Source organism: Cervus elaphus, chromosome 5, assembly GCF_910594005.1.
Source record: "Cervus elaphus chromosome 5, mCerEla1.1, whole genome shotgun sequence".
Lineage (NCBI taxonomy): Eukaryota > Metazoa > Chordata > Mammalia > Artiodactyla > Cervidae > Cervus > Cervus elaphus.
The window spans coordinates 5,739,413-5,759,323 of record NC_057819.1 but is presented as its reverse complement, the minus strand read 5'-3'; the positions used below and the strand labels follow the sequence as shown (position 1 = coordinate 5,759,323).

Genomic DNA, 19,911 nt, shown 5'->3' with positions numbered 1-19,911 from the left:
TTCGATCACGGTCACAAAGTGAAGTTAGGAGTTCAGGGCTCCAGATGTGCACACCCATGGGGTAGCTTCTGACCCACACCCTGAAGTCACCGATGGGCCCACGAGGCTGTGTGAGGATGCGTGCTGTCACGTCACTGGAAGATGGCAAAAAATGATCAAGGCTGCCGCAGCCCTGGGGAACCCCATCCTGCAAAACGTGATGGGCCAGGGTTCCAGAACCATCTCTCCCTTCCGATCCGGTTCGTGAGTTGGGGGGACCGTTGGCTGAGCTGCTATGCACCAGGACTCTGAAGGCAAAGCTGTGACTAATTCAAAAGCCCAGCGTCCTCTCCGCCAAGGCGTTGGTACCAAAAGATTACAATAAAGGAGAGGAATTTCCATAAATGAGAAGCAGCGTCCGCTTCCCACCACTGGGAGGGGGCGTGGGGGAGGGGGGTGGTGGTGGTGGTGGGCCCTGATTCAAAAGATTCCTCTCCTCGGCTGGAGGGAGTTCAGTTAGCTGAACTCAGCCAGAGACACCTCCACGCGCAAAACCCAGCAAGGGACGACGTGTGTCTGCTACCGAAATACTCCAGATCAAAGTCACCCACAGCCCGGGAGGCCCGGGAGGCCGAGGTTTCGTAATTAGGATCTTCAAAATCCTCCTCTATTTTTAGGACGTGCGCTCATTCAGTCCTTTAGAGAATCAGAACCTGTCAGCTAAGGCCAAAGAGACTGAAGGTTTGGTTTCTCTCCCCGCTTCCCCATTCCCACCGCCCCCCCCCACCAACCCTACTCTGCTTTCGGAAAGCAGATTAAGGGGAAACTAAAGGAGTAACTGGATGAATTGATGGAAATATACTTGGCCATGCATATGTATATGCGCATATGCTGGGGAGGGGCTCCTTCCCAAGAGAAGGCCATGGGCCCTGCTCCCCTCCTGTGGGCTGCGGACAGACCCCGACCGGACACTGCACGTTGGCCACACTCTTTCAAGCCAGCCCCCAGACCACTTTGCCGGGCTCCAAGGTGTACCAGAAGGCGAGGAAACTTGGAAAATGTCCCCCAAATGTCTCTCTTCTCAATCATGCACTCGTGTACGTATCAACATCTCTGCCACTAGCAATCAAAACCCACACTAGAATCTGTCCACCCAAGACGCGCCTAAAAATAGACATCGTCCTAAAACAAACACATCGCCTGGGCAAGTCAAAATCCTGACTTGAGTCAAAACGATGACGCTGGGGTTCTTCCAGCCCCTCCAGACTGAAGACATGGGTGGAACAAGCAGGGGGGCATTGAGGGAAGGACATAAGGTGACCCCACTAGTTACAGGGGACCCCCCCATAGATTCAGGGGCCCCCTCATAGATTCGAAGGTCCCCTCTGATCTAAGAGGTTTGGTGCTCTCATGTTGCAATGTGCTTGGGCAGCCTTCTTGCCCTCACACACTGCCTGGACATTTGATCCTATTACATAAAGCTATAGTTTTTTTAACCTCTAAAATTAACCAAATGTAGGTAAATACAGTATCTCTTCCTTGGAGTATTTATCTCTTAACATCTTTCGGTAAAGCAGATCATTCCCTGGGCAAAGAACAAGACTCGACGTTACTGTCACTCAGAGAGAAAGGTGATGTTTGCTAAATCTTCCAGCATATGGTGGGTTCAGGACATTCCGTGAAATCCCAAAGATGGGCTCAAGTTTGCCCTTCCAGAGTGGGAAGAATGCCCCTCCTCTAATTTCACCTGGTCCTCCCGGACTGTTTATTAAAGATGTATATTTTATATCAGACAGAGAATCTCAAGTAACTTCTTGGCAAGGGCAGCTGTATTTTCAGGACCCATTAAGATTCTTTGTGGAAATTTAAATACCTCTGTCAGGCAAACAAAATCATATCAGGAATCATAGAATTTCATTGCTAGAAAGAGAAATTAGATTAACCAACCCTCACTCCTTTCCTAGAAATCTCAATAAAATAGAAGTACATTTCAACAGTCTCTTCCGGTCTGAAGGGGCCTCACCAGCAATCTAAATGAATTTAGGTTTAAATTAAGAAAGCTAAAGAAAGCTATCCTGAGAACAGGCCTTCCATCTGCAAATACTGTATACATCGATACAGATGATAACATATAAGTGTATATTCCATATTAGAAGGCAGAGCCTATTTAAAATCAAAACAGACAGATAAAAACCCAGTGGCAGAAACCACGACAAGTTCAATGCCGATAAGCTTCAGCCCCTTGGAAATCCTTGTCCTTTATTAATATTTAGTAGAAATGTATAATTGCAGATGTGCACTTGGTTGGGGTTTTATGTCGGGAGGCGGGCAAAGAAGACAGGTTTATTACAACCATGAAATATTAAACAAGCACCAAAGAAGAGGAGCTGTGTGTCCCAGACTAGCCAGGGAGTAGGCAGGCCCAGACCGTCAGCTGCACAAAGGGGGCTCCTATCTGTTTACATTACCCCTGATTAACACCTGCGAAGTTTTGGGTTACATCTTCCGGAGGCTGCAAAAGTCACTTGAAGGCATGCAACCCGTGCTGGGTGATTTCTTGAGGAAATAGGACTGCAAGGCTTCGCCTTCCTAAAACCAGTTGGAAGGAGCCTTAAAAATTCTCTCCACGGTGTGAGGAATGGGGAAAATGACTCAGAAGAAAAAAAAAAAAAAAACAGAAAAACAGCACTAGCAGCCTTCCCCCTTGCCTGCCCCCACGACTAAGGAAACCCAGCGTTCAAATCCTGCCTGCCTAGTACTACTCAGCACCGCTTTACTGGGCTCTGACTGGAACACTGAGAGAAGCATGAAATTCCAAAAATTTCTCCCGCATCACTGTAAAAATATCATACTTCCAAAAAGGGCCGGATTGCATGCAGAGCGTAGACGGAGACCTCTCCCGTTTCCGTGTGTGTGAAAGAGTGTTTCTAGACATCTCTGGATTTCATGATAGAGAACAGCCAACAGAATGGAAGTTTGGCAAGGGTAAACTTATTACAGAAGAGAGTTAGTTCAAGTTTTGAAACCTGTAAGGGACCTGTGGGCAGGGGCCGGGGGACATACATTTTTAGGCTTAATATCCTTTATCTACAATCTACGATAATTTCTCCTTCTCTCTGGGTTTTGAAATTCCTCCATAGCCAGACACCTATTACAATGATGGGTGGATGATTTTGCAAACTAATTTCAAATTCAGGTAATCCTCACTGATTTAATAGATGTCTGAATAGGCCCAAACTCAGGCTGGTTTTTCTTTTTCCCCCTCTTCCCAACCTCACCCTTCCCCCACCCCAACTCTGTGCAAACAGAATCTCATGAGGAGACCTAGAGTTTCATGATATAAAAGTTGTTTGGCGGGTTGATTAAGAAGTCTAAGGAAGCATAATTTGCAGAGGCTCACTTTCCTGTTTTTTGGTTTAAAAAAAAAAAAGATCATCATCACATGTGATTCTGGCCTAGACTTTGTGAGAACGGTAACTTGCCAGTCAAGTTCCCTCCCCTCCGAAGGACATCTCAACCCCAGAAGACAATATGGACACGTCCTCTCCAATCTGAGCAGGATCATTTCTGTTAAAGACCGACTAGTATTTTGTCATCGGAGCGAAGAAATTTCAGAAACAGTGTTAATATTTAATCACATTAGTACTGGCGTGTTTTATGGCGTGACAAAATAAAATATCATTACAAAAATGGGCTTTGCCTGAGGTGGGGGGGATGGGGGCGGGTGGTGAAAGACGGTGCTCGCTGGGGCTGGAACTTGGAGAAGGTACCTTCAAAGCTGCTTCGTGGCTGATGGGACCCTGGGCGTGTGTTTACAGAAAAGCAGGATGCTTTCCTTTCAATTCTTTTTTTTTCCCCTCTCTCTCTACTCTGTTTCGAAGGGGTACACTTCATTCTGATTTTCAGCCAGGGCACCAGGGGCCCCGTTGAAGGCTCTGTGTACCTATTTATACAACGTGCAGATGGAGCTGCGGGGTGTTATCATAATGAAAAGTTTAATCGTCCTTATTTACTACCAGTAAGGGAGCAGGAATCAGATGCAGATATCTTACAAAGCCTTAACTAGCAGTCCCAAGGCTGCAGAAGCTGTGAGTGACCTCAATTCGGGGCTTTATCTAGGAAACTGTCCTTCCTACATCACAGAGTGGAAAACAAAGGAGGTCAAGTGGGTGTCCCTGCCGAGGCTTCTAAGGCAGCCAGCCCCGAAGCCGGTCCCTGGAGGAAGTTTCCCATCTCCCCGTGTGCAGGGGAGGGTTGTGTTTAGCGTACAGGGGGAAATCAACCCCGAAACTAACTAGCATCTGTTTCCAAAAAAATATTTTCCTTTGCCTGACGGTGATAATGTAACAAACAAAACAAAACATTTTCTGCATTCTCAGTCTGCATTTTTTTTTGTCTGCAAAGGAAGATTAGTCGGGCTGAGAAGGTAACAGTGCAACACCTTGAAAAAAAAAAAAATCTCATTAAAACCACCCAATTCCTCTGCACCTAAGGCCCTTCAAAAGACTTGCAGGCCAAGTGCTATTGGTTTTTCTTTATTAATTCTCTAAATCGGGTTTTGTTTTTTTTTTTTTTTCTTTCTTTTTGACTCTTCTCACACCATTTTGGCCAATGTGGTCTTAATTATGGGTGCGGGGGAGGGATGGGAGAAGGGGGAGGGGGAGGGGCAGCCAGGCCAAGCCAGGTAGAAGTGACAGGGGCTGGCATTTGTGCTAACCAGCTATCGATCGGCAGGACCAAGATGTTGTGTACAAGAAAATAAAAGAGAAGGGAGGCAGAGAGACCAGGATGCTGAGTCCAACTCCATTTAGAAAAAGTGGGGGGTGGGGGGCAGGGAGAGGCAGCAGAGGGTCCCAAACTAACCAATTTATGGCCTTGCCTGGGAGAAGCCTGGAGAATGCTGATGCTGGCCGCAGCGTCTGCTGTGCATGCTAAACACCCAGCTTCAAATGAGAGAGCGGCGTCCCGGGCTGGGCAGTAGGCGAACAAAGAGAAAAGCAGCAAGGCCGCATTCATGAATTAGAAAACCCAAGCGGGAAAGCTACCCGGGACAGCGGTCAAAGCCCGGAGTTCTGAGCCACCCAACTCCTGCCGCACTTCCCCTCCCCCTCTCCCTCTGCCCCCATGCCCTGGTCCTAAAACCTACCCGCACCTTAAACCCTGGGTCAAGAGATGGCAGGATGCAGGATGTGGACTGAAACTGAAGGTAGAAGCAGAAGGCAGAGGAGAACCACCCTAAGAGAAGCAAGGATCAGTGGACATATTTTTTTTTAAGACACAGTTATATCGCCAGCTACAGGCTCCAAGGTAATAGCCTGGTGAGACCAAGGGGATCCAGGGTGGTTTTAAAAGCAAAAGGTAGGAATGGGGTGGGGGGTAGAAAATGATGCTACCTAAAAAGTCCCCATAAAAAAATAGAACAGATATCTATTGCAGCCCCGGTCACCTTTAGGTAAAAAAAAAACTATTATTACTTTAACGGCAATGGTGGTCCATTTTACTAACCCCCACCCCACCCACCTTAAAGGCCTCCAGGCCCGACAGGGAGGGAGTGCTTAGAATGCAAAGGAGAACTGGGAGCAGACATCTGTCACCAAAGCCAGGCGAGATATTGACAAACTCGGGTCCTTTGTGTCTTAAGAATATATATCCATATCCCCATGCACAAATGATGCCCTGGTCGACTGGTCTGGTCTCTGCCAAGTAGACCCCACCCTGGCCCCCCCCCCCCGCCACTCCCCCCCACCAACCAAATGTCAAGGAGGTGCACTCTGAAAAGACTGCCTGCCTCCTACAACCCTGACAGGTCTCCAGTTTTTCAATGAAACTCTAATCGTTAAGAAGAGACAAAACAGCTATTCATTAGGAACGAATGTCAAATTAGGCGTTGCCGCTGAATGATGCTGCGGACACCAGAACTGGTAACTTTTTCCCCCAAAGATGCTGGCACACGCGAGGGAGCTCAAGTTGCAGGCTGGCTGACTAGGAAAAGATGGGGAGGCATTAACACAGCTTCCCAGGTGCCCTGCCAGGAAGTGGAAGCTGGGGGGGGGGGGTTGCGGAAGGATGGTAGGAAACTCCTGAAAAGTGGAATAGGCCTGCTCGTTGAGGGGTGAGGAGGGGTCTGAGTGTGAAAGGGAAGAGGCCTAGTCCTCAGGGCACCCAGAAACTCAGCTAAAACTTGACAGGGGGTACTCTACAATAATCCCCAAATGGGTGCCACTTTAAGTTGTTACTGCAGCTGTGAAACTAGAGTCTACTTGGCAGCACCTAGGGGGAGAGAAGGGGGTCTGCCCACGGAGCCCCTGGGGTAACCAAAGGAAAGGTACCAGCTCTGAGCTGGGCGTCAGGAAGGCCCTGTGCCCTGCCGACCCCGAGGGACCCTCCCCTTTTCTGAAGCCTCCAAGGCAGACGCCAAGGCCAGCGATGGGGGTGGGGCGCGTATCCGCCAGGTGAGAAAGGAACTGGGAAGGAGCGCATATACCTTCTTTGCTGTTGGGATTCTGGGGTTTGGCCTTCTCCCAGGGCGCCAGCGTCTTGTCCTCGTCTGTGCCGTCCACCAAAGACTTGTCGGCCGGCATGTACCAGGCGGCGCTGTGCTCTGCCATCAGCGAGTCCAGATCAATGGTGCTCATGGCGCTCTTGACCGCCTCGGAGCAGCAGCTGCCCAGCTCGCTGTCGCCATTCTGCGCGCCCGAGGCCCCGACGGCACACTCACCCTTCTTGCCACCCTTGAGCCCCAGGGGCTGGTCCTCAGAGATGCTGAACTGCTGCCTCTGCAGCTGAATCTGTGCCTGGAGGATCTCCAGGGGGTGGATCTCGTCAGGTGGCGGGGCACCACCGCTGCTCGTCGGGGTCCGAACCTGCTCCAGGCCCGGCGTGCCGGGATGGCCCGTGCCCCCTCCGCCATAGCTGTCAGGGGTCGAGGTAGAGGTAGACAAGATGCCCAGGCCGAGCGGGGGCGGGGGCGCCTTCGGTCCGTGCTCCCCGGCGCCCACCCCACGGGGAGGGAGTTTGGGCGAGCCTGTCACCAGAGGGCTCCTACTCGCTTTGGCCAGGGCTGGGGGGTTGTCGGAGCTGGAAGACACCTCGTCCTCGTTGGCGTAACTAGTGCTCACCTCGTCGGAGGCGAACTCGCCCACGTGCGGGGAACTACCGTCCGACTTGGCCCCACCGTCCAGGGACGCCATGAGGTCTGGCTGGTCCCCCAGGAGCAGCTCGGCCCCCTTCCCCCACGACGGCGACGTGAGCGCTTTCTCGTGAGGCGTAGGCGCCCCGCGCGCCTCTCCCGAGTTTCCCCCGACGGCTGCGCCCGGCGCCTGCTGCTGCCCTGGGCTCACACCAGGCGCGCCCCCGCTGTCCGGCGCCGCCGCCGCCGAGTACTTGTCGAAGAAGGTCCCGGGGCTCACGTGACCACTGTCCCTTTTTCTGCGCCCCCGTCCCCGGCCGCCGCCCCCGGGGACCGGCTTGCCGTCGTTCCCCGACGTGGATTCCAGGGTGTAGTTGGGGGAGAGGCTAGTGCCGTCCCCCTGGGCGGGCGGATTGGGCGGCCCAGAGGCTTTAGAGCCGCTGCTACTGGTCCCCGACGGACCTCCGGGCCCTGGAGCCCCAGGAGCAGTCCCTCCTGGGAAGTAATCCGAGCCCGGGTTGCCGGCCACGGCCGCGCCGTCGGTCTCGTTCTGGCTCAGTTTCCTCTTGCCCTCGGGCGGGTTCTTCTTGTTGAAGGTCACGTTGAGGTTGGGGGCCCCGAGGCTGGCGATCATGTTCTGGCAGGCGGTGGAGAGCGCAGCCAGGCAACTCTGGCCGAACAGGTTGTCCTTGGAGCTGGGCTTGTTGAAGGAGCCCAGCGAGAGCGCGCCCAGCTTACTGGCCGAGGTGCGCTGGCTGGGCTGGAAGTCAGGCTGCGGCTGGTATGCGCTCCCGCCGCCGCCGCCGCCGCCACCGCCCGTGCTGCCGCCGCCCCCGCCCGTGCTCGGGGGCGAGTTCACGCCTGGGCCGCTGTGCGGCGTGGCCTGCCGGTTCGCTGCGCCGAACGGGAAGCCAGGCTGGCCCCCGAGCGCGGGCGCCGTGAAATCAGGTGGCTGGGGCCGGCGCTCGGAGGGAGCGCTGGGCAGCCCGACCCCAGCCCCGGGCGACTGCAGCTGGCCCAGGCTGGCCAGGCTGCCCCCGAACTGCAGGCCAGGGGAGGGCAGCCCAGGCACGTGGCCCTCTCCAGGCATCCTCAGCGGCTCCTGCAGAGAGCTCCTAAACAGCACCCCCGAGCCACCGGGCGGAGGGGGCGGCGCCAGTCCTGGGTCGTGCGGGCCGCAGTCGGAGGGCAAGCCTGAACCTCCCATCCTGCGGGGCAGCAGGTCACCCGGCGGCGGATGCGGACCCGGGAACCACGCGCTCTCCTGCGCCAAGTGCTGCGCCTGCGGCTCGAACGTGCCCAGGCGCCCGGCGCCCGCGCCGCCGCTGTCGCGCTCAAAGTTCGGCTGGGCCAAGCCGCCCACTGGGCCGCTGTGCACCAGGCCGCCCTGGCCCACGTCCCCGGGGTGGCCTAGCTGGGGCAGGTTGGGCTGGCGCAGCCGCTGCTGCTGATTCCGCGACGCCATCTGCTTGATCATGAGGGCCGCGTTTTGGCGCTGCTGCTGCTGCTGCAGGGACGGGTGGTCCGGGGCCGGATGCTGCAGAGGTGGCCCCGAGGGGAAGCTGTCGGGCACAGGCGGCGTGAACTCGCCGGGCAGGCCGGAATAGGCAGAGGGCGAGAGGTGGTTGTCCAGAGCGCCATTGTGCATGCTGCCGTTCCACGAAGCGCAGCGATCCACTCCCGCGCTGCCCGGGAAGTCAAAACGCGGCCTCTTGGCCACGTTCATGTAGGGGGGTGCGTCGAAATGCTGCAGCCGCTGGTTGGGCGCCTGCTGCATGTTGAATACAGGCTCGGAATAAGGGTGCATGCTCCGGTTCTCCAGCCGGTGGATGGGGTACTCGAACTGCGCGTGTTGGTTGGGCAGCATGGGCCCCCCGTCCTGCAGGCCGCTGCTGGGCGTGCCCGCCTCGCCCTGCTGGGGACGCGGGAGCGCGGGCGGACACGAGTTTTGTCGGACCAGAAGCCCAGGCGGCGGCGGCGGCGGCGGCTGCTGCGGGGGCGGCGGCGGCTGCTGCGCGGGCGGCTGCTGCGGGGGCGGCGGGGCCTGCTGGGGAGGCTGCATCAACGGGTGCCTGGAGCCGACCCCAGGCTCCAGCCCCACGGGCATCTTGCGGGTCCCGCCGAACCTCTCGAAGAACACGCCGTGCTGCTGCTGCTGCTGCTGCTGGGGCTGCTGCTGCTGCTGCTGCTGGGCGTGCATTTTCGACAAGCCCACCATGCCTGCAGCTCTGGGCAGGGCCGAGGCACCCGGGAAAGAGCCCCCGGGAACCTGACGACCCGCTGCATAATGAGGCAGCTGCCCCTCGGAATCAGAGGGAGAAAACATGTCGAAATGTCCCGAGGGCGGCTCGCCCGGGTAATTGTATTCCAGCGAGTCGACGGCTCCTTGGTTCGCCACCCTCCGGGGCTCCAGACTGTGGGAATCGGAGCCACCGGAGGCGGGCAGGCCGTGGAAGGAGGCGGCTCGGTTAGGGCTCTGGTCCAGCGGCAAGCATGGGGCAGGCACGGCATGGCCCGAGGCGCCCGAACTGTGGAAGTCCGGCAGGTTCCCGGGTCGCTGCGGGCCGAAGCTCTCCGGCCCCTGGCTCTCAGCCATATGATCGTAACCCTCGGCGAAGGGCGGCTGGCTGCCCAAGCCGCCGGCAGCGCCGCCGTAGCCGAGCAGGCGACCCCCGTGCAGGCACGAAGCCCCTGGATCCGGCCCGCCAAAGTTGCCCCCAAAGTGGGGGTGATGCTGGTGGGGGTGGTGGCCTCCCGGGTGGCCGTGGTGCGGCTGTTGGCCTCCAAAGAATCCGTGCACCGGCTGCGCCTGCAGCCCCCCCGCGTGCAACTCCGAGTGGCTGCGCGCGTGAAAGCCGTAAGGCTCCATGTTCATGCCCAAGATCGGGGGTTCGCCCAGCCCGCTCATGGCAGGGTCCACGGGGCCAGGGGGTCCCCCCGCGTGGAAAGCCGGGGCCTTAAAGTGGGCGTTCATGCTTAGTCCGGCCTCGTTAAAGTTCCTCTCGCCCTGGCCAGCGTTCCTGCTGTTGATCTGGGGCTCGAATTGGTCCAGCCCAAACATACTTGGCGGGGGGCGGGGGGATCAATAGGGCATGACAGCCTGCTCTCCGCGGCGCGCCTCCGGCCAGCTACTCGTTCCGGCCCTGGCTTGGGCGCTCCCGGACGCTCAGCACCGCCCGGGCGCAGCGCGCACCGCCACCTCGCCTGGCTTGTGAAGGCTTGGGGCTATCAGCTCCTCTCCCGAAGCTCTCGTTCTGCCCGACGCGGGCCTCTCACATCTTGCGGCGCCGCGGGGCCTCCAGGAGCCGTGTTGGGGGGCCCATGCCCCGGGCGGTTGGCACAGCCGCGGGTGGGTTTGCGGGGAGGGGACGGAGCTGCGGGTGACTGAAGACAAAAAGTTAAGTGGGGGTAAGGAGGCGGGAAGGAGGGAGGGAAAGCAGAGCAATCACCTTCTTAAGTCCGATCGGGTTGGATGGGGAGCCCCTGGACGCTGCCTGAAGCCTCCCGGAGTCCGTGGCGGAGCTGCTAAGGGGCCAGGCAGGGAGACCCTTCAAAGCCGTGGCTGGCGCCGGGGCACAGACCGAGCGGTCCCTCCCCCCTCCCCCCGGAGTCCCCGCGCTCCGCAGCCGGAGCCTCAGCCAAGCACGATCGGCTCGCACAGTCCCCGTCGGCCCCAGCAAGCGGATACTGCTTCTTCAGCGGGTCGGAGGACTGGAAGCTCCGCTCGGCATCACTGGTGCCCGCCCCCGAGCCGGGAGCTGAGCGGGGCTGAGGAGGAGCGGCGGGCGCCCGAGGTTGAAACCGAGGGTTGATGGAAGGCGCGGCTCCCCTATTCCGCGGCGGGTGCGCTGCACCCCGGCGCGCCGCTTCGCGGCCACGTCCGCTGCCTGCCGCTTCTGTCCTCTGCTGTTCGGTCTCTGAGTTCGCGGGGATCTCCGAGCCCCGTTCCAGGCGCGGGCGGGCAGCAGACGAGGAGTTGGGGCGCTCCAAGGCTAGGGTTCCCTGCCTCCGCGCCGAGGTGCTTCGCAAGTCGCCCTCGGACCCAGGGAGGGGGGCGTACGCGGGTTGGGGGGCCACGCTGGGCTAGCAGGCTAAGGCGTTCCGGCTGCGCTTTCGGAGCCCGGAATGGGAGGGGGCGGGGGCAGCTCTGGGGGGTCCGTGCACCCCTCTCCTGGCTGGCGGGGGGGGCCCTGCGTGGGGCGTTCCGAGGGTCTCGGCTCCCCTCTCCGTGTCTGCCTCTCGCCCAGAGCCGGGAGAAGCAGCAACAAGTTTTGCATTTCAGCAATCAATTTCAGCCATTACATTTGCACCAATCAGCGCAGCCCGAGCTCCGGGCCCGGGGCGGGGCTCGCTCTTAAGGTGGTCCTGGGTGCTGACTGCAGAGGCCCCCGCCACGAACCCGCACTTTGCCCGCTCCGGGGTCCCCCGCACCGGTTAACCTCGGGGTCCGGTGCCAGCGCGCTGCGGGCGCGCCCTGGCCTCCCCGAGCACCCGGCTAGAGAGGGCGCAGGCGGAGAATGGCGGGAGCTTGGCTTTGTTCACCCCGCTTCCCATTCACCACAGTTCCCAACTCCCCACCCCCAACTGAAGCGAGACCTGCGGGGTGGCTAGGGGGCGGGGAGGCGGGCGGTTAGCGGTGCGGGGCGCTCAGACAATGGGGTCGCCAGGCAAAGATCCTGGACTCACCGCGGAAAGTCGCTTGGTGTCGACTGCACTTCAGCACTGAAGCGAACCTTCGGCTCTCCACCGCTGTCTGATTACTTGTGGCACCCAAGTTAACCGGCCCTTGCATTTTCCTGGAGGTGAAAACAGACAGGGAGCCCCGAAGTTAGGGATCTTCTCGAGAGATAGGGGTGCTTGACTCGCTCCTCCCTCATAGGGCGCGCGCAATTTTTCCCTATCCTCGCTGTCCAGGGTTCCCGGTTCTCAGTGACCGGCTTCCATAACCACTCTGCCACTTTATGGGGGCGCGTTTCGGATGAGCTCAGCGCCAGAGCGTCGAGGCAGCTAGGAGCCCCTGAGAAGACCAACGCGCAGAGGGCCACCCTGGACGGCCAGCGCGCCCTAGTTCAGGCACTCTGGTCAAGGCCCAGGCCCTCTTCCGGTGCGAGGTTGGCCTCCTTAAGAGATCAATTAAACTGAAAAGGCCAAGGAACGGAATTGGGTTGTGATACTAAAATCAATGGGAGTAATTTAATATCTGCCCTGCTCTTTATGAAATATTTATCCCAATAATCTTAGTTAAAATGTTTAGATCTTCCTGATCCCCACTGAGGCTGCAATCTATCTTGCAATTAGAAGTTGGGAGTTAGAGGCGATGGAGGGTAGAGGAAGTGTTTATTCTGTGTGTGTGTGTGTGTGTGTGTGTATTTTCCTCCCTAAAGCTTTTGTAGGGGAGGAAGGGGGAGAAGGCCTTCAATTTTCCTTGCCATAAAATAGCACGAGGTGATTTTGCTAGCAGGCCAGCATTCTTAGGAGAGGAGGGGGGCGGGGGGAGAAGGAACTTTCTTTGAAGTGCCCCTGATATCGCTATTAAATCTAAATAAAATTAAGCATGGTGTATAAAAATGCCTTTTCCCCCCACAAAAGAAAGTGTTTATCGCCCAAGTCTGTCTAGCGTTTGCTAAATTGCGCATGAAATCTGAAATGAAATAAACGTTATAATAAAACCAACCCCTGAGCCCTTTTTATTTAAAAACCTCAGATTAAGCACTCCACCGTCACAGGCAGGGAGTTAAAAAGTTACCACGAGGAGCCGAGCAGATTCATTGCTCCCCGGAGTTACTGGTGGGAAGTCTGGGTGTTCCAGAACTGAAAATGCCAAGAAAATGGGCTCAGTTTAGGGAGAGGGGAATCAGGAAGCAGGGTCTTCAGAGACTCTGGAAGAAAATAATACCCTCCCCCCCACCCACCCAATAAGAATAAAAAATAAAAGCAAACGATAAAAACGTGTAACTTTAAAAGTCAGAGAGCAGAAGCCAGCTCAGATCCCAGGCCCTTCGTGGGACCTCCCCGTGGTGAATGTCTACAGATATTTTTTTTTTCTTTTTGAAATTAAAAATGAAAATTACCCCCACCAAAAAATGGGGTCCATAAATAAGCATCCAGGAAGAAGTATTTGTACAGGGCGGTGGAGTTTTAAAAGGATTTTTCTGCAGGATCAGGTTGTTGGTCTGTGATTAAATATTGATTTTGTGTAATTAGTTTTCATGTGAACTATCCTCTTGCTGATAGCTTAGAGGTTTCAGAACTAGAAAAGAAATGGAATTGGACATGGAAATTATTACTTAGCAAAGTGACAGGAAAGTGAGGGCCAGAGAAAAGACTGAGGCTTGGCTGATTTCAGCACAAAGAAATAAAGGGCCTGGGTAGGCCTGCAGGGACCACCCCCTCTATCCCCACCCTGGGGCCCCAGGCCAGATCAGGGGAAGGGCCTCCCGAGCAAGGAAGGGAACCGGAAGAAGGAATGGCTACCCAAAGAGGATCCTGCATGGGCAAAGACCTGTGAAAACCCATGACACCTGGACACATACTTGGTCCAGAGAGGAAGCTCCTGGGCTCTGGGTGCCTCAGGAGGCCCCCTTGTGAGGACCCTTATGTCTCTGGGTGTCTGGAGGGAATAGAGAGAGTCCGGGCCTGTCTGGAGCCCTGGGTGGGCAGGGCAGGCGCTGGGAAGAATGGCCCGCAGACCTACACTCTGGGGAGACCCTGCTTGGACTGTGCTCTCTGCTGAGGCATGACTTCACGCGGGGCTGGGTGGGGGTCCCCTGAACACCTGGGCAGGTTTCCTGTGGAATAATTCTGTGCGTTCCAGGGAGTGGGGGGGGGGGGGGGGCGATGGTGTGGGAGTATTTTTCTGGGGCCGTTTCCAGGAGTTAAGTCTACAAGGTGTGCGAGTGTCTGAAAGCAGGGTGTGTTTGGGCCCAGCTGTGTTTCTGTTCAGGATGTGTGTCTGGGTCACCTTTCCTTAACACTGAAGAATGTTGCGCGGGTGTGCAGGCATGTGCCTGCGTTCATGTCTCCGCCCGGGTGCGGGTGTCCGGCATCCGAGCGTGTCTGTGTCCACGTGTGTGCCCGCCCGCGTTGCTGTGTTTCTGTGAGTGGCCCTGTCTGTCCCCCAGCCCCTTGCTTCTCTCTCCGGATGCCTCTGTGTTTGTATACCTGTGGGGGTGTGTGTGTGTCCATGGCTGTGGGCCTTGCACCTCGTGTGCCTGTATCTCTGCTCATGTGGATCTTGCTTTCCCCACGAGTGTGAGAGCCTGTGCCCCTTTCTGTGCCCATCTGTGCCCGTGGATGTGCTGGCGGGTACGCCTCCGCGGTGTGGGCGCCCCTGCGCGGGTCTGTGTCCGCGCTCCGCCTGCGCCGGCCCCGCGGCTTCTTTGGAACAGACACACTGCCCCCTAGCGCTCAGACGAATTCCAAGTCCCCGCCCGCTGGCGGCACACAACCCCAAGCTACAGGAGCGGCAGGATCCAACCTCCTCGAACCCATTCCCTCCTCTTCCCCTTCTTTCAGCCTTTCCCTGGAGAGGGGCACTGTGTCCGAGGGGGCCTCCCGGGCAAGGAAAGGAGGAGACAGCTGGACGGCGGGCCCCAGATCTGAAGACGGATGCTCTCTGCTGGTGACAAGTAGGGGGCTGCTCGGAATGGCCCCCAGGAACTCCAGTCCCAAACTAGTGAGCACTCCCACTCTATGAAAACACAAAGCAATCGACCCTCAACACCCTTTCTCCAGTAGACACACAGCCGTCACCCTCGCCAAAACCAATCAGGCCCCCCAAACCAATACAGACTCGCACACTCACAGTCACAGACACACACACCTCCACAGGGGGACACGTCTGCACACTGGCTGCAGGCTACTGACAAGCTCCCTCTGTGTGGGGCCCAGGGCTTTTTCATTCAGGGTCACATTTCATCCTTGTTGTAACTCCTCAAGTTAGGATTCTGAACCCATTTTACAGATGAGGCCATGGAGCCTCAGACTAATCAAATGACTTTCCCAAAGTCAAAAGAGGCAGAGCTGGGATTCCAAATCCATCTGCCCCACCCTGAGGCCTGGCTCTTAACCACCCCCTGCTCTACATGTCTGTACTCATTCAGGTAAAGTGACCAGCACAGCGCAGAAAACGCAGTAAGTGCCAAGAAATATTGACTACTTTTATCACTATTGCCGTTGTGATCATCATGAATATTATTGTGATTACGATTAGTACCATTCTCAAATTAGTGTGTGTGTGCCCACACACACACATTGTTTTATCCTCAGCCCTCTCCTCGCTAACCTCCATGCCCTTTAGAGCTGGAAACTCACAAGGATCAGAGTGAACCTGGTCTCCCTTGCAGACAAAGTCCCCCAGGATGCCTGGAGGGCAACCTGCTTCTGCGGTCACCTCTCTCTCCTGAGTTAGTGGCAGAATGTATGTGGGCCTTGGCATTGCACACCCAAATTCAGATCTTGGCTTCACCACTGCTGATCTGTGTGACCCTGGACAAAATACTTTCCTCCTCTGAGCCTCAGTTTCTCCTGTTGGGAGGGGGATTCATTGCCAGTACATATGGAGCATAAGGATTGGAGACAATGTTTTAAAAGTGGCACAGAGGGTGGCAGATGGTGGGCATTCATTAGAAGGTAGCCTCTTATTACCATTAGTAACATTATCATTTCTTCTGTGTTTGGATCCAGGGAGGTAGAAAGCAATACAAGGATGCCAGAGAAACTGGGTTTATTTGACAAATCAGTTTTGCCTCAGCAGCCCGCCTGTGAGAAAAAGGATGACTCTCTTAGGTACTCACATCAAACTCTCCCATCCCCAGCTGTGCTGGTGTAAAGTGGGTGCAGGCCCCGCTTCTGTTCAAGGAGCACTCAGGGCTGAAGTCTTTGGGGAAGGTCCCGCTATGGCCGAATACAGGATGCAGTAGCTGGCTAGAGGTTGGAAGGGATGAGACCTCCGTGTAACCATGGGCTGCCAGTTGCTAAGCAACAGCATCCCCCTCCCTCTCTCTATTTTTGATGCCTGCTATCTTTGGGGGTCTCTCCTCCATTGAATAAATACATATTGAGTGCCTACTGAATATCAGGGTTCAGCCTAGAAACTCAGAAGAAAACAGTGGAAGTTCTAGCCCCAACCCTCAAGCCAGATCAAAGGAAACCTAGTATTCTATGCAAAAGGGACTATGTCACACACTATAAAGGATAAAATAACTGTCCTAAGAGAGAGGGATAATCCGGAAGTGTGCCCAGAGATGGGTTTTGAAGGTAGAATAGGAGTTTAACAATCCAACCAGGGTCCAAAGACTTCCCAAGCAGATGAATTAGATTAGAAGGAGTGTGGGAAGTTTCAGGCAGCACTTTGTTGAGAGCAGATGAGAGAGGGGCAGGATCTGAAGCTCAAGAGGTCAGCAGGATCCAAGATCAGGAGGGCCACATAGGCAGATGGGGAATTTTGGACATTGTTCTGGGGAACCAGACATGAAAGGGTTTTAAGCAAAGCCAAGTGACATAGAGGTGAGTTTTAAAAGGACCTTGGAGACCTCAGGGTCTCCCTCTTCTTTGCCTTTCAAGGTGACCCCAGAAGCCATCTTCACTAGTTTCCCTGGAAACAAGGTCTGGGAGAGGGAAAGTTCCAAGTTTGTCCCCAAGGAACCAGCACAGATCAAGGCAACACACGCTGACTCTCCCATCCCAGGGTTGTTTGAGTGAACAAGGGTCTCCTCTGGCCCCAGCATCGAGGGCAGATAGATGCTGCTTCCCACTGAGTAGGACTTCCCACCCTCAGCGGGGTGGAGGGGCGGGGCGAGGGGAGGCCAGGGGACATTTACGAAAGAGGCATCCTAGGTTCAAAGCCCAGCTCACCACACCCTAACCACATGACTGTGAGCAAGACCTGGGGTGGAGCTCCTCTTTCTGGATTTACCAGTGTCCTGGGGTGTCTGGGGGCTAAAAGTGTGGGAAAATACCCAGCCTACACTCTATAACCTTTTTTATATAGACTAGATATTACCACAGTCTATCATATATTCTATTATTGTATTGTTTAGGCTTCGCTGGTGGCTCAGACAGTAAAGAATCTGCCTGCAATGCAGGAGACCCGCGTTTGATCCCTGCATCAGGAAGATACCTTGGAGAAAGGAATGGCAACCCACTCCAGTATTCTTGCCTGGAGAATTCTGTGGACAGAGGAGCCTGGTGGGCTATAGTCCATGGGGCTGCAAAAGAGTCGGACATGACCAAGCGACTAACACACACACACACACACACACACTCACACACACTCACACACACACACACACTCACACACATACACTCACACACACACACTCACACACACACACACACACTCGCACACACACTCACACCCTGTGAGGTAGGTTCTGTTGCTGTTTAGTCGCTAAGTTGTGTAGCCCATGGACTGTAGCTCCGCCAGGTTCCTCCGTCCATGGGATTTCCAGGCAAGAATCCTGGAGTGGGTTGACATTTCCTCCTCCAGGGGATCTTCCCGACCCAGGGATCGAACCACATCTCCTGCTTGGCAGGCAGGTTCTTTACCATCTGAGCCTCCAGGGAAGCAGGTTCTGTTAGTTTTCCCATTTTATAAAGGAGGAAACTAAGGTATAGAGAGATGAAGGGACTTGACCCGGGGTCATCCAGCAAATGAGAGGCAGAGTGGGACACATACCAGACCTGCAGGGACCCCCACCATCGGCCTGCAAACCAGTCCACAGTCTGTACAAATGTGGGCCAGGTCTGAATCTCAGAGGCAGGGGCATGGGCAGGGCCTGAGAAACTCCCGCTCCCCTGCACACGCCCAGCCTGAGATGGGGTCTCCTCCCTCTCTGCTCCTTCCTGCACCTTCCTGCTTCCAGGAGGCCCCTGGGACCTGACAGAGGGCCTCAGTATGGTGAAGCCACTGACCTTTCCCGCGAACAATAGCTGGATGGGAAGTGGCTGTTTCCCAGCTCACCTGGCCGGGAAGGGCCACATGCACAGGAAAAGCGCTCTGGCCACCATGAGGCATATCGGCTTCCCAGCATTGAACCCTCCTTGGCAACCCAGGCTTCCCTCTGGCACACTCCCTTTTCAGGATCTAGCTCAGAACCAGTTCGGACATCCAAATGCCAGGGCAACATCCTGGCTGATCAGAGATTGGGACCACCACCTGGAAGTTTGAACAGCGACTTCGATAAGAGCTTCCCCTTTTTCTGAACATGGAAGCTCTCTGAGACCTTGTTTCATCTCGAAAACACTCCCAGGAAGATGGTGCCACCTTCACCCTTGGGCACTTGCTGGCGGCCACCAGGCTTGTCCGTGGTAGGGCCCAGGCCCAAGCCGGGTCCATAGGATCCTGAGGCTATTCAGCGAACTTCTCCATCTATGACGATTTCTCTTCCGCAGACAGCATCCAGCTATGAGCTTCTATTTTCCATTCTCTAAGCAGAGTGCACTGAACCCAGGCCCTGGTCCCAAAATAACTCAAACCAGCCCCACGAGCTGGAACTGAGGCCCTGGTGACTCCAGAGCCCAGTCCAGCCTCCCCTTGAAAAAGTTCCCATTCAGCAAAAAAAAAAAAAAAAAACAGGCATCATACATCACGCGTCACGCACCACACAATTAGTTAGAAAATGGGAAAGTTTGGGAGGGTTCATAATTATTCAACAAACCTATTTAGCATGATTCCCCCCCCCCGCCCCCACCTCTTCAGTTTTCTTTCCCTGCAGCAATCAGCTATGCAGGCTCATTACCACGGAGAATCTATCTGGCAAAGCAGCTTCATAAACGGAACCAAACAAGCATGCATGATGGGAAAACTTTGGACCAGCCAGTCATTAGCCAAAGCTTTTCAAGTCACATCCCTGTGGCTCCCCCCATCCCCACTCCTCCCCTGCTGGGGAAGACTGCTGTTCAGTGGTGTTTCCATGGGGCAGGGATGGTGGCTAGTAGCATCACCCCCAATGCAAGGGGAAGTTCACCCAGACTTGGTCCCACAGTGCCTGGGGTCACAGACTTGTCTCCCAGGAGGGAACCTCTCTGGGTATCAATCAGCAGCAGCTGCAGGGGCAAGGGTGATCAGGTAGGTCCCTGTTTGCTCAACTCTATCCGACCCCTCTTTGCTTCTCATCACAGAGGAGTAGGCTGGTGTGACTCAGAGCACCACACAGATCTGAGGTCTGTGACCAGGTCATCCCCTTCCCTGTACCTCAGTTTCCTCATTGGGCACCTGTGAGGATGGATTAAGTGTAACAGGCTCACACTTCCCCTAGGAGGTAAGTGGAGGGGGGTTAAAAGGACACAGAGGCATCCTCTAAAGGACTTTCTGGAAAGTGAACTCCTGTGTAGGAAATGCAACCCTCCCCCAGCAACTCACAGAAAGAGGGAAGCAGTCTCCAGCCTTGAAGCATCACGGTGTGCTGGGCTCCATCTGAGTCTTTGTCATAAGGCTATTTCTCCTATAACAATTGCCACAGCAACCCTGCAACAGGGGTGCTAGGCATGTGTCCATTTTGCAGAAGGGAATGTAGAGAAATGCACATCACTTTGGGAAAGAGCATGGGGAGAGTTCGCCCATGCAGTTCGCTCAAAGCATCCTGGCAGGAGTCACACAGAATTTCCCCAGGGAAGGCTCAGACTCCCCCCACTCCAACCACCCCCCCACCCTTACACCCAGGCAGTGAAGTGCACTCGGGGCTATTGGGCTTTGAATGCCTTTCCACTCCGACAAGGAGATAGAGCCCAGGGAGAGTAATGTACTTATTTGAGTCAGATCCTTGGAAACGTTGACAAATTATCACTGTTTGGCCTGTGAC

At 55.6% G+C, this 19,911-nt stretch overlaps 1 protein-coding gene across 2 annotated transcripts in view; it reads right to left on the bottom strand.

Moving 5' to 3' along the window:
- MN1 (MN1 proto-oncogene, transcriptional regulator) overlaps nt 1–12,144 on the bottom strand; it is a 49,591-nt gene extending 37,447 nt beyond the window's left edge. Inside the window, exons 1-2 of one of the 2 annotated variants that reach the window (XM_043901470.1) lie at nt 11,795–12,144; nt 6,464–10,492 (exon numbers count right to left, since the gene is read on the bottom strand). In XM_043901470.1, the coding sequence (XP_043757405.1) occupies nt 6,464–10,169 (3,706 nt within the window). In that variant the 5' untranslated portion in view covers nt 10,170–10,492; nt 11,795–12,144. Of the gene's footprint in view, nt 1–6,463; nt 11,611–11,794 lie in introns of those variants that run through there. The other variant, XM_043901471.1, reaches the window with a different exon arrangement.
- Nucleotides 12,145–19,911: the final 7,767 nt, after the last annotated feature.